At 46.1% G+C, this 12,992-nt stretch overlaps 1 protein-coding gene across 1 annotated transcript in view; it reads left to right on the top strand.

Moving 5' to 3' along the window:
- The window catches only part of LOC112248508 (oxysterol-binding protein 2), a 90,449-nt gene that overhangs the window by 18,743 nt on the left and 58,714 nt on the right, over window positions 1-12,992 (top strand). The window contains exon 2 of the mRNA XM_024417594.2: window positions 1,920-2,128. Within this exon, the coding sequence (XP_024273362.1) occupies window positions 1,920-2,128 (209 nt within the window). The remainder of the gene's footprint in view (window positions 1-1,919; window positions 2,129-12,992) is intronic.

Raw genomic sequence — 12,992 nt, 5'->3', positions numbered from 1 at the left:
CACACCCTTTTTCTCTCTCTTTCTCTCTGTCCTTTGTCCTCAGTGTTATTCATTGTTTGGTTTTGTCCATTTATGGGGGCTTGGAGTCACACAATGGCCTCGTTATCCAACATTCTGTGGCCCAATCAAAGTGCAACACTAGTTCCTCTGCCCAGGACACACACAGTCACTCCCTCAGCACAGCCACCAGAACATGTTGAGTGATTGACGATACTGTTCTCTAGTTTGTGTATGTTTGAACGTGTACACATACACCGTGCTGGCTGTATGTGGAAATATGTGCAGTGTGCACATGCTGGGGACAGAAAACACTGTTACACAGAAGGCTACAATGGGCTAGAGACAGTAAGCCAAGGAAGGCTCTTGACTGTTTCATGCCTTTCAAAGCCACTATCTTTTAACTTCACATTGCATGTGTTCCTATTTCTTTCTCTATCCCTCCGCCTCCTCACTGCCCTGCTTGATATCCTCCTCCTGCCTGTACCTGTACCTGAGCCTGGCCACATCGCCACATATCTAAATAATGAGGTGTTTTGTCATGTTTACCAAGCCACAAGTATGAAGCGACTGCATACAGGAAGGACATTTGCACTTCAGTGTCTAGTCAGACATACAGTAGGCTAGTGGTAGATACAATGCATTGGGATTTGACTACAAGCCTTTCTCTCTGTTTCTGTTTTTGTCCCTGTCTCTGTCCCTGTGTTTCCATATCTGTTTCTGTTTTTGTCCCCGTCTCTGTCCCTGTGTTTCCATATCTGTTTCTGTTTTTGTCCCCGTCTCTGTCCCTGTGTTTCCATATCTGTTTCTGTTTTTGTCCCCGTCTCTGTCCCTGTGTTTCCATATCTGTTTCTGTTTTTGTCCCCGTCTCTGTCCCTGTGTTTCCATATCTGTTTCTGTTTTTGTCCCTGTCTCTGTCCCTGTGTTTCCATATCTGTTTCTGTTTTTGTCCCCGTCTCTGTCCCTGTGTTTCCGTTTCTGTTTTTGTCTCTGTCCCTGTGTTTCCATATCTGTTTCTGTTTTTGTCCCTGTCTCTGTCCCTGTGTTTCCATTTCTGTTTGTGTCTCTGTCCCTGTGTTTCTGTTTTTGTCCCCGTCTCTGTCCCTGTGTTTCCATATCTGTTTCTGTTTTTGTCCCCGTCTCTGTCCCTGTGTTTCCATATCTGTTTTTGTCCCCGTCTCTGTCCCTGTGTTTCCATATCTGTTTTTGTCCCCGTCTCTGTCCCTGTGTTTCCATATCTGTTTTTGTCCCCGTCTCTGTCCCTGTGTTTCCATATCTGTTTTTGTCCTCGTCTCGGTCCCTGTGTTTCCATATCTGTTTTTGTCCCCGTCTCTGTCCCTGTGTTTCCATATCTGTTTCTGTGATTTGTTTTGTGATTTGGTGTATCTGTGTCTCGTCTCTGTCTGGACCTGTGTCTTTTCCTGGTCTCTGTCGGTCTCTGTGTCTTGGCCCCATCTCTCTCTGTCTCTGTGTCTTGGCCCTGTGTCTGTCTGTCTGTCTGTCTGTCTGTCTGTCTGTCTGTCTGTCTGTCTGTCTGTCTGTCTGTCTGTCTGTCTGTCTGTCTGTCTGTCTGTCTGTCTGTCTGTGTCTTGGCCCTGTCTCTGTCTCTGTGTCTTGGCCCTGTGTCTGTCTGTCTGTCTGTCTGTCTGTCTGTCTGTCTTGGCCCTGTCTCTGTCTGTCTCTGTGTCTTGGCCCCATCTCTCTCTCTGTCTGTCTCGTGTCTTGTCTCTGTCTGTCTCTGTGTCTTGTCTCTGTCTGTCTCTGTGTCTTGTCTCTGTGTCTTGGCCCCGTCTCTCTCTCTGTCTGTCTGTGTCTTGGCCCCGTCTCTCTCTCTGTCTGTCTCTGTCTTGTCCCCGTCTCTCTCTCTGTCTGTCTCTGTCTTGTCCCCGTCTCTCTCTGTCTGTCTGGGTATACCCCTGCAGGACTCAGGCAGAGATGGCCCATACATGTCGTGGCACTATCAACCTGGCCACAGCCCATATCGACACGGAGGACGCCTGTAACATTGTCCTGAGCAGCGGCGGTCGCACCTACCACCTGAAGGCCAGCACTGAGGTGGAGCGCCAGAGATGGGTCACAGCGCTGGAGCTGGCCAAGGCTAAAGCTATCCGCATGATGAACGACCAGTCTGGTAAGAAGACGTGTTGTTTAATAATGTTACGCTGATTTAATATAAAGGGACTTCCCGCTGTGAGTCCTGTATTTGGATTTCATTATTTAGACCATTATTGTGAAAGAGAGTTTACCTTTATTTAACTAGGCAAGTCAGTTAAGAACAAATTCTTATTTACAATGACAGCCTACCCCGGCCAAACCCTCCCCTAACAACTCTGGGCCCATTGTGAGCTGCCCTAAGGGACTCACAGCCGGTTGTGATACAGCCTGGGATCGAACCAGGGTCTGTAGTGACACCTCTAGCACTGCAATGCAGTGCCTTAGACCGCTTCACCACTCGGGAGTCCTATCAGGCTAAATAAAGGTGGAGTAGATAGATTACTTTGCAGAGGAATGGGAGAAGGAGGTTATATCATTGTTTACAGAGAGTGGGTTCCCATATTGTGTGTCTTGTTGACAGGTGTCTTGTTGACAGGTATGTTGTTGACAGGTATGTTGTTGACAGGTATGTTGTTGACAGGTATGTTGTTGACAGGTAGATGAACTAATTCGCAGTAGGTAAAAGGTATGTCACTCACTTTATGGTCCAGCATGTTCAGAATGTCACTCTGTCCGGACAGACGGGCTGTGCTCTGGTCTCCAGTGTCTACTGCTTTTTGTGCCGGACGTTTTGGTCAACAATCTTACGAGAAAACTCTTTGGGGTCTCCATTGTGGCCACATGGGGGCAGTGTGGTCCTCTCTCTCAATAAGGAGGTTGGAACATGGAAGACAGACTACTACTGTATGCTGCTACCGTTACCGTGAGAACCAGCCGCTCATTCAGTCTCTTGACAACAGAACTCTCTCCTTTCCAAAAAGGACTCATTCTTGTTGCTTGTGATTGGTGTCTGTGGTCAAAAGGCTGTGGGAAAAGCCTGGGAGGGCCTTTCTTCTTCACGTTTAAACATGACTGGCAGTAGCCCAACCCCTGCCTGCTCTAGTCTAGTCTACTAACTACAGTACACAGTGTCCCTAGAAAGACAGGCTATATATTCCCCTGACCTCCATTTTAAAGTCAGCTCTCTATGTTTAGAGTGATTGCGTAAAGGGAGGGAGGGAGGGAGAGCGAGAACACAACTTATCACTCACAATTAGACAGGCACAGTTTTAACTGTGTGTTTTGTGTATTTACAACATTAGGCTCTAACCTGTGTGTTTGTGTAGCCAGCCCTGTGTGTTTGTGTAGCCAGCCCTGTGTGTTTGTGTAGCCAGCCCTGTGTGTTTGTGTAGCCAGCCCTGTGTGTTTGTGTAGCCAGCCCTGTGTGTTTGTGTAGCCAGCCCTGTGTGTTTGTGTAGCCAGCCCTGTGTGTTTGTGTAGACAGCCCTGTGTGTTTGTGTAGCCAGCCCTGTGTGTTTGTGTAGCCAGCCCTGTGTGTTTGTGTAGCCAGCCCTGTGTGTTTGTGTAGCCAGCCCTGTGTGTTTGTGTAGCCAGCTCTGTGTGTTTGTATAGCCAGCCCTGTGTGTTTGTGTAGCCAGCCCTGTGTGTTTGTGTAGCCAGCCCTGTGTGTTTGTGTAGCCAGCCCTGTGTGTTTGTATAGCCAGCCCTGTGTGTTTGTGTAGCCAGCCCTGTGTGTTTGTATAACCAGCCCTGTGTGTTTGTATATCCAGCCCTGTGTGTTTGTGTAGCCAGCCCTGTGTGTTTGTGTAGCCAGCCCTGTGTGTTTGTGTAGCCAGCCCTGTGTGTTTGTGTAGCAAGCCCTGTGTGTTTGTGTAGCAAGCCCTGTGTGTTTGTCTCTGAGTGTGTCTAGTGCATAGTGTGGGTGTTAGGTCCCCTCACTCTCAGGTGTGGTAATGGAGCCGTCTCTGCTGTCTGTCTGTCTGCCTGTCTGTCTGAGGCTGAGCCCAGGGTGGGTGGTGAGTACTAGACACCAACACAGCGCTCCCCTGTAGACTCATTAACCAGGCAGGAGAGGAGAGCCAGTGAAACTCGGCGTTCGCGCAACACACACACACTTAGAAAAAAGGGATCCAAAAGGGTTCTTCGGCTGTCCCTAGGAGAACCCTTTTTGGTTCCAGGAGAACCCTTTTTAGTTCCAGGAAGAACCCTTTTTGGTTCCAGGTAGAATCCTTTTTGGTTCCAGGTTGAACACTTTTGGGCTCCATGTAGAACCATCTGTAGAAAGGGTTCTACATGGAAACCTACAGGGTTCTACCTGCAACCAAAAAGGGTTATTCAGAGGGTTCTCCTATGGGAAAGCCAGAGAACCCTTTAAGGTTCTAGATATCACCTTTTTTTCTTAGAGTGCACAAACATACACACATAAATAGAGACTCACACACAGATATAAAATCAGTGGTCAGTTTATTAGGTACACCCATTTAGTACTGGGCCGGACCCCCCTTTGCCTCCAGAACAGCCTGAACTCTTCGGGGCATAGAAACGTTGGTATCAAGGGACCTAAGGTGTGCCAGTAAGATATTCCTCTTGCCATTACACCACCACCACCAGCCTGTACCGTTGACACCAGGAAGGATGGACTCATGCTGCTTATGCCAAATCCTGACTCTGCCATCAGCATGACTCAACAGGAACCGGGATTCGTTGGACGAGGCAATATTTTTTCACTCCTCAATATTGTCCAGTGTTGTTGATTGTGTGCCCACTGGATCAGCTTCTTCTTGTTTTTAGCTGATAGTGGTGGAACCCGGTTTGGTCGTCTGCTGCAATAGCCCATCCGTGACCAGGACTGACGTGTTGTGTGTTCTGAGATGCCGTTCTGCACACCTCTGTTGAACTGCACCGGTACTTGCCTGTTTGTGGCCCGCCTGTTAGCTTGCACGATTCTTGCCATTCTCCTTCAACCTCTCATCAACGAGTGGTTTTCGCCCACAGAACTGCCACTGACCGGATGGTTTTTGTTTGTAGCACCATTCTCGGTAAACCCTAGACACTGTTCAAGTTCAGTCAGGAAGGCTGGTCTGATTGGCTTGTCACTTTTAAGTCATTTTTTAATTTTTTACATTTGGATATTTATAGCTTTTTTAAAAGTAAATACCTGCAGTCAACTTGTGCAATACGTTAGGAGATAAAGAAGATTGCCTTCTTCATTTCCCCTGTCAAATAATGTTTCATTATGAAGAGTACCTCTAGTCCCCAGTCACGTTGTGTTTGTTTACAAGCACATAACGTTGAGAGACCTGAGTCTTGAAAGTCACTCACTGTTGTACAGCACGCGCCAGGCAATCTAGTTACAGATTGGAATTCACAACTAAATGTTTGCCAGCTAGATAGCTTATAACTATTAACTGTTTAAAATGTGCTAAATGCTCTGCAGTAGTGCATTGGTTTGCTAATTTAGTAGCTAGTTAGCTATCTAGCTAAATGGTTAGCTTCTTCCAAAATCAAGTTTGGCTTGGTAAACGCAGAGAATCCCCTCCTGGATCAAGAGCCTTGCTCTCTAATATCATTGTGTGTGCAGCAAACTGAGTAGCATTTTTTAGTTTATGAGCTGGGATATCTATCATGCAAATATATTAGATCAGAGACTGTTTCAAATGTTCGCAACGCTCTCGTTAGCATTTAGTTAGCATTCTCTATGGGATTTCACATGTACTTGTTAGCATGATGGTCCTTCAGATTACAAAGGCTCAGTGGGGTTTGAAAATAGCGCCCCTTGTGTTCAGTGCCGGTATTACTGAATATCCTGGTATGGCACAAGGTCGGTTTGACAATCTGGATACCGCCCAAGCCTAGTAGTGTTTATAGTGTTACCTCATTAGCACAGCAGGTATCCATGGTAGTGGTTCTAATGTTACCTCATCAGCATAGCAGGTATTTATATGGAAGTGTCATAATGTTACCTCATCAGCGTAGCATCAAGTCTCTCCTCCTGTACTATTAACAAGCATGCGGAATGTCAATCACCTATTAACTTCAGCCTATGAGCATTGCACACTAAGGAAATTCCACCACGCTTGTTGATTAACCTAAGGGCTCACTCGTGCAATAAACACTTCCCTTTCTTTCAACCAATGGGCATGAATCTAGGAGAGTATTTATATGTCAACTCAAACCTTGTGTCTCCCACTTGCTGTTTTGTAGCAACAGTCTTCCACTGACTTTCCACCTCCCCACCAACTGAAGGCCCGTCATTGGATCCTCGTTCTCCCAGCGGGAGGGTTTCGATGCCAGCTGCCTAGCACAGGGTAACCTGTCATCAGCATCTGGTTCTGAGGAGCATTCCTTGGAGACAAGGCCTACCCCAAACTATTCAATAATATTCCAGATTATATTCTGTCTCTGTTGTCATTCAGTTAAGCCTGTCGCACTGCTTTGCTTTATCTTGGTCAGGTCGCAGTTGTAAATGAGAACTTGTTCTCAAATGGCCGACCTGGTTAAATAAAGGTGAAATACATTTTAAAAAGTACTTGATTGAAATATAGAGACACAGAGACAATGGAGTTGGCTAGATTGATGTTGATCCACTCGACCCTGGGGTAGATAGATACAGAGGGAGGCGAGATGGGGGTGTGGATCAGTTTTTGTTGAGCTTTTATAATGTCCTTGAGACAGCCTTTCCTTTTAGAAGAGCAGTGTGCTAGACAGTTAGCCAGATGCCCACTCAGACTCAGGACATTCATAGTGAACCAGGACTGAGGAGAGGGCCAATGCTAGTACTGAGGAGAGGGCCAATGCCAGTACTGAGGAGAGGGCCAATGCCAGTACTGAGGAGAGGGCCAATGCCAGTACTGAGGAGAGGGCCAATGCCAGTACTGAGGAGGGCCAATGGGCCAATGCCAGTACTGAGGAGAGGGCCAATGCCAGTATGCCAGTACTGAGGAGAGGGCCAATGCCAGTACTGAGGAGAGGGCCAATGCCAGTACTGAGGAGAGGGCCAATGCCAGTACTGAGGAGAGGGCCAATGCCAGTACTGAGGAGAGGGCCAATGCCAGTAGGTGAAGGGTGCCCTTCATAGCACTAAATGGGATATTGTAGCCTGTGTTGAGTATGGTAGATGTTTATCTCCTCAAGGGGACTATGCAGTAGAGCTGGGACGATAAACCGGAAATGATCGATACCGACCATTTATCGACTAATATCGATAATAATGATAAGTAGCCTCAAGGAGGAATGTAAGGTTTAAAATGTAAAAAAGCCTCCTAATATGGGCTATTGCTAATGGAACAATAATACAATAATAATAATACTTAATTACCTTTAAATGAGCCATGAACACAACCAGTCATGTTTTCATCTGATTGTCAAACAAATCACTTAAAAAACTAAGTTACCTTTGCACGTTCATTCAAAATAATTCCAGCACCTGAACAGTGCACTATGCACCCGCCAACTTACCTTACATGCCATACTCTTTTTGGCCAGACAGCATCAGATCCAGATCAACCTACAGCAGCACCTGTGTTTTTAAAATATTCTTTCTCTTTCTTTCTCTGCGTCAATGCTGCAGCTTCATTTCAATTGTCACGTTTCCAATCATATCACAAGAAAGTGGAGAATGGGGGTGCCTTAAGCGGAGACATTATATAAAAACATATTACTAGTATAAAAAATGTATTTTATGCCCAACTCACGAGGCCACCTGATGATCTGAGTCCTAAGGCAATTGCCTCTTCTGCATAATGGTAAGTCCACTACTGGTAGTAATACTGTGTGTGTGTGTGTGTGTGTGTGTGTGTGTGTGTGTGTGTGTGTGTGTGTGTGTGTGTAAGCATGCAACGTGTGTGCGTGTTTGTATAGTTCTCTCCCCAACTCCCATACGCCTCACTGCCTCTAGAAGGATGCGTTAACACAAAGACCTGAGGGCCACAGAGACACACACAACCATGGAGGAGTAAATGTAATAACTCAGTGTGTGGAAATGAGTAACCGTCTGTGCTTTAGAGAGAGAGAGTTGTTTATCAACGGTAAATTCAAGACGTGTCAGGTGAAAGTATTAGGTCATTAGGTGCTCTAAGAACGTCATGTTGTGTGTCTGACTATATAGGGCAGGAATGTTTTCTTCCTTCACACACCTCTCTCTGTGTCCCAGTGCTGCTGTTTGTCACCTCCTCTCCATCTCCTGCCAATCTCCTGAGGGGGAAGGAGCTAATGCTCAAATACACCACACAAACACACACAAAACACACATAATACACACCACAACACACACACACCACCACACACACACACCACACACACCACACACACACCACAACACACACACACACACCACCACACACACACACACACACACACACACCACACACACACACACACACCACAACACACACACACCACCACACACACACACACACACACACACACACACACACACACACACGCCTACCTCCAATAGTGTGTGTGGATCCATATACCATTGAGCTATGATCATGGACAGACTCACAGGACCACAGTAGCTCCTAACTGAAGTCAATTTAACTGAAGTCAATTCCTCTTTTCCACTTGATTAATCTGTAATTAGTGACAGAGCTGCTTTTCTTTCTTCATTAACGGAGTCATGTTTGCCGTGGTTGAACAGCACTAATCCTCTAGAGGTACAACTGGCTGTTACGGCTAATAAATCTCTGTGTTATGTAAGCAGCCAGCAGGGGACAGTGTTTCTCCTCATACAGCCCCAACTCAATGCATTTCTCATTTGGTTTGTTAACCAATATGAATTCAATGAGAAATACAGTAAATAAAATGTGTAGTAAAACAATGATAAACCAGGTTAAATAAAACATGTAGGAGAAATTGGGCAGTATAGCAGTGGGTCATGGTAAATGGAATATTGCTACATTATAAAGGTGGTTCGAGCCCTGAATGCTGATTGGCTGACAGCCGTGGTATATCAGACCGTATACCACGGGTATGACAAAACATTTTATTTGCACTGCTCTAATTACGTTGGTAACCAGTTTATAATAGCAATAAGGCACCTCTGGGGTTTGTGGTATATGGCCAATATACCACGGCTAAGGGCTGTGTCCAGGCATTCTGCATTGCGTCGTGAATAAGAACAGCCTTTAGCCGTGGTATATTGGCCATATACCACACCCCCTCAGGCCTTATAGATTAAATATATGGTATAATACTGTGTTAAATGGAAATTCCGAGCAGAGCTGCGACATCAGAGCAGCTCCTGGCCAGGTGTCTTCCTTCCTGTGTCTTTCTTCCTGTGTCTTTCCCATGCAGCTCCTTCAGTCCTCTCCTCACTGCTGGATTAGAGTTGCTGTATTAGACTAATGGAGGAGCTGCCGGGAGGAGACAATCAATTGGCCTGGTTTAGGTGGAGGGGAACAGGAACAGGAACAGTCAGGTGACAGACACACAGAGGAGGCTCTCCCTCCATGGAGGCATCCCAAATGGCACACTATTCCCTATAGTTCCCATATAGGTCTCTGGTAAAAATAATATACTATATTGCAAATAGGGTGCGATTTGGATCGCACCCTCTCCCTCCATGTGTGCTCTGTCCAGCTCAATGTGCCTCTCAGTGGATCACAGTCAAAGCCATGGCAATGCATTGATCTGACTGGCTAAATGGAGATGCACGATACACTATGTCGATCAATACTGGACACAAGTCTTCTGTATGTGAATAGGCTGTGGTGCTGTTGTGTGTGATTTTTTTTTCTCCATTTGGTGATGTGTGTGAGCATTTGTTTTTTGCAGTTGCCGGTGTGTGAAAGATATAAGTGAGTGATTGATGTATTGAAGCTGGTGGCTGAACTTTATGGGATGACTCTGTCCCTACCTCCCATGGCTATCACTGTCCACACCGCTGTTTATCTACACCCCTTGTCTGTTAGAACGGTCCCATGAGATGCGAAGCATCCATCCACGCCACCCCCCCTTCACATACTCCCATAGTCCCACCATCTCTATGCTCACTCTCTCCCTTACCTCGCACCACAGTACAGTAGGCTACATCCTTCCATCTTTCTCTCTTCTTGCTTTCATCTCCTCTCCCCCACCCCACCCACTGAGGAGGCTGGGTGGGTGGGTAGAAGTGTATGGTAATTCTCTGTCCATGGTCCTGAAACTTAGAGCGTATCGAAGGGATCAGTATTGGGATTGATTAGAAAAGCCTGTTGGAACATGCCTCACTGGTTCCCTCTGCTTTACCCCTCCCTCTCTCTCTTCCTCCCTTTCCCTCCTCTCTTCACTCCCTCCCCGGTCTCCTCTCCCCGACCGTCTCCCTGCTTTCTTTCCCCACATTCGCTCTTTCACTCTCCCTCCCTCCCTCCCTCCCTCCCTCCCTCCCTCCCTCCCTCCCTCCCTCCCTCCCTCCCTCCCTCCCTCCCTCCCTCCCCCCCTCCCTCCCTCCCTCCCTCCCTCCCTCCCTCCCTCCCTCCCTCCCTCCCTCCCTCTCTGTTTGTCTTGTTTGCGCTCTCTCTCTCTCTCTCTCTCTCTCTCTCTCTCTCTCCCACTCTCGTTCTTTCTCAGTAAGTGGTTTACTGGGAATCTCACTCCGAGGCGCTCAGTCCTGAATGGAATCACCTTCTTATGCCTTTTCCAAATCATGCTCCGTACATCTTCCCAATTATCCCATTCCTAAATAATTCCTTTCTCCCGCATGGACTGGACTGGACAGAGAAAAAGGCAAGAGCAGGAATTCAAGCACAATTAAACCTGTGAGTAAGTATAGCTTTCTCTTCATTCAACTCATGCTCAGAGGGATAAAGGCTTGAGGAATAGTAGGTGTTAGTTGTTCATTTGTGTAAGAGTGCTGAGTACTGCTGCTATTCAACTGCCTCAACATGCACAGGCTTCATTCATACACTAAACGAATGAACCTGAGTTCTGCTGCCAGTTTTTGTTACGATGTTGAAATGCCAGAAAAACTAGTTGCTGTACCTGCGCCAAAACTCCAGTAGTTTTCCTTATAAATCAAATCAAAGTTTATTCGTTACATACACAGTTTACAACAGCTATAAAAGATGCAGTGAAATGCTAAGCTTGTTCTCCATCTTTTTAAATGGTGAGACAACGTGCTTTTAACACTTTTATACCTATGACTGATCAGAGCTAGTTCTCTCATGGCTCTCTCTTGTCCATATGCAGCAGACATGGGGAACAATACGTTTGGAATGTCGTGTCATAGTATCGAAATGCAATACATAGACTTGTGAGATCGCAAGACATATTGAATCGGCACATAAGTATTGCGATAATAACACATTGTGAGGTCCCTGGCAATTCCCAGCCCTAGTACCAGCTAGCATGTTTGTCTCCTTGGAAGCTGTGGGAACGTACGTTTTTGGTATCCCATTGGTTCTGGGAACAAAGCCATACGTTTCCTGACCCGTAAAACTGAATGTTTGTTTTTACATTCTGAGAACAGAACTGAAAATTTTTGCCTGTATGGGAACGTACATTTTTAGGTTGCGGGAAGATTGTGAGAACATTTGACTATAGTTCCCTGAAAGTTTTATTAACATTCTGAGAACATGTTTCAATGAAACATCTAATATCACTGCTAGCTAAGTTGAACTGTTTTGAACTCCAAGCACGTTCTTTGAACGTTAATAATCTTTTATTGTGGTTCTTATGGGAAGTTTTCTTAATGATCTGAGAACATGACTTTAAATAGAACCACGATGAAACCTGCAGAAAATGTTATGCTGAAGTACTGAAATTCCCCCAGAAGAATGTTGTTTCTTAACAGTCTCTGAACATTCTGAGAACATGAATTTAAATAGAACCATGAGGAAACCTGTAGGAAATGTTCTGCTGAAGTGCTAAAATTCCCACCTAAGAAACATATGGTTCTCAGAACGTTGTGTGCTATCTGGGTATCCTGCACCATTCCCAGAATGTTGTGGAAAGGTTGTATGTAAAATCACCATAGGACAACCATGCTCTCGCCAAGCTCTAAGAAACATATGGTTCTCAGAACGTTATGTGCTAGCTAGCTTGTGTGTGTGTATGTATGTAAATGAGAGAAGAACAATTAACATACATTTGATCAATATCTGTGTTTGAGTGTTGTGTGTATTGTGCTCCATTTTGTAACTCAGTGCTTTATTTCAGCTTGTTTCATAAGTGTGTGTGTATCAGTATGATTATGTTGTGTCTAATCCGTTTAGTTTTAGGTTTGTAGGCTTGGGCAGAGACGCACACACCGGCATGTGTGTGGATCCATGCTTGGAAACGTGGGTGTTTTGTATGCTGGAATAGTGGCCTCACTGTTTTAACTGATCTCTTGGGACAACTGCATGCCTCACCACCACACCTCACCCATTCTCGTTCTCTCCGTCTTTTCCTGTTCTCAGCTGTCTCAGTGCTGTAGGGAGGGTGTCTGTCTGTGAGTTTGAAGCTGTGCTGTCACATACTGAGTCTGACCTTTCTGAACCAACACATTCCCCAGAAGAAAGCACAGAACTCCCGGACCCACTGCACTGACATGCCAACCTCTCTCTCTCTCTCTCGCTCTCTCTCTCTCTCTCTCGCTCTCTCTCCTCCCTCTCCATCACCTCCTCCCTGACCTCTCTCTCCATTTTTCTCTCCCCTCCCTCGCTTCCCTCTTTCTTTCCTACCCCCCTCCCTCCAACCCTCCCCTCTTTCCAGTCTATTGACACTTCCATCTTTCTCTCACCCTCTGCTCTTTCTCCCACTTGCATTCTTTCAAATACAGTACTTCTCTTTCCCTCTCTCGCTCAATATCTCTGTTTTTCAACCACCTCTCTCTCTCTCTCTCTCTCGCACTCTCTTTCCTATCCCATTCAGAGGTGACACAGGGCAGACAGTGTCCCAGATATTTAGCACCAGTGGTTTGAATGGTCTTTAAATTTGCCCCATCGGGGGAAAGAGCTGCCTGGACTGGACAATGATGGCATTCCAGTCCCTCCCTTATCACGTAGGCTGTCACTGTATTCGTTGTCTGAAGAAGAGGA

This window comes from Oncorhynchus tshawytscha, linkage group LG04, assembly GCF_018296145.1.
Source record: "Oncorhynchus tshawytscha isolate Ot180627B linkage group LG04, Otsh_v2.0, whole genome shotgun sequence".
NCBI classification, from domain to species: Eukaryota; Metazoa; Chordata; class Actinopteri; order Salmoniformes; family Salmonidae; genus Oncorhynchus; species Oncorhynchus tshawytscha.
This window is presented reverse-complemented; position numbering and strand designations above follow the sequence as displayed.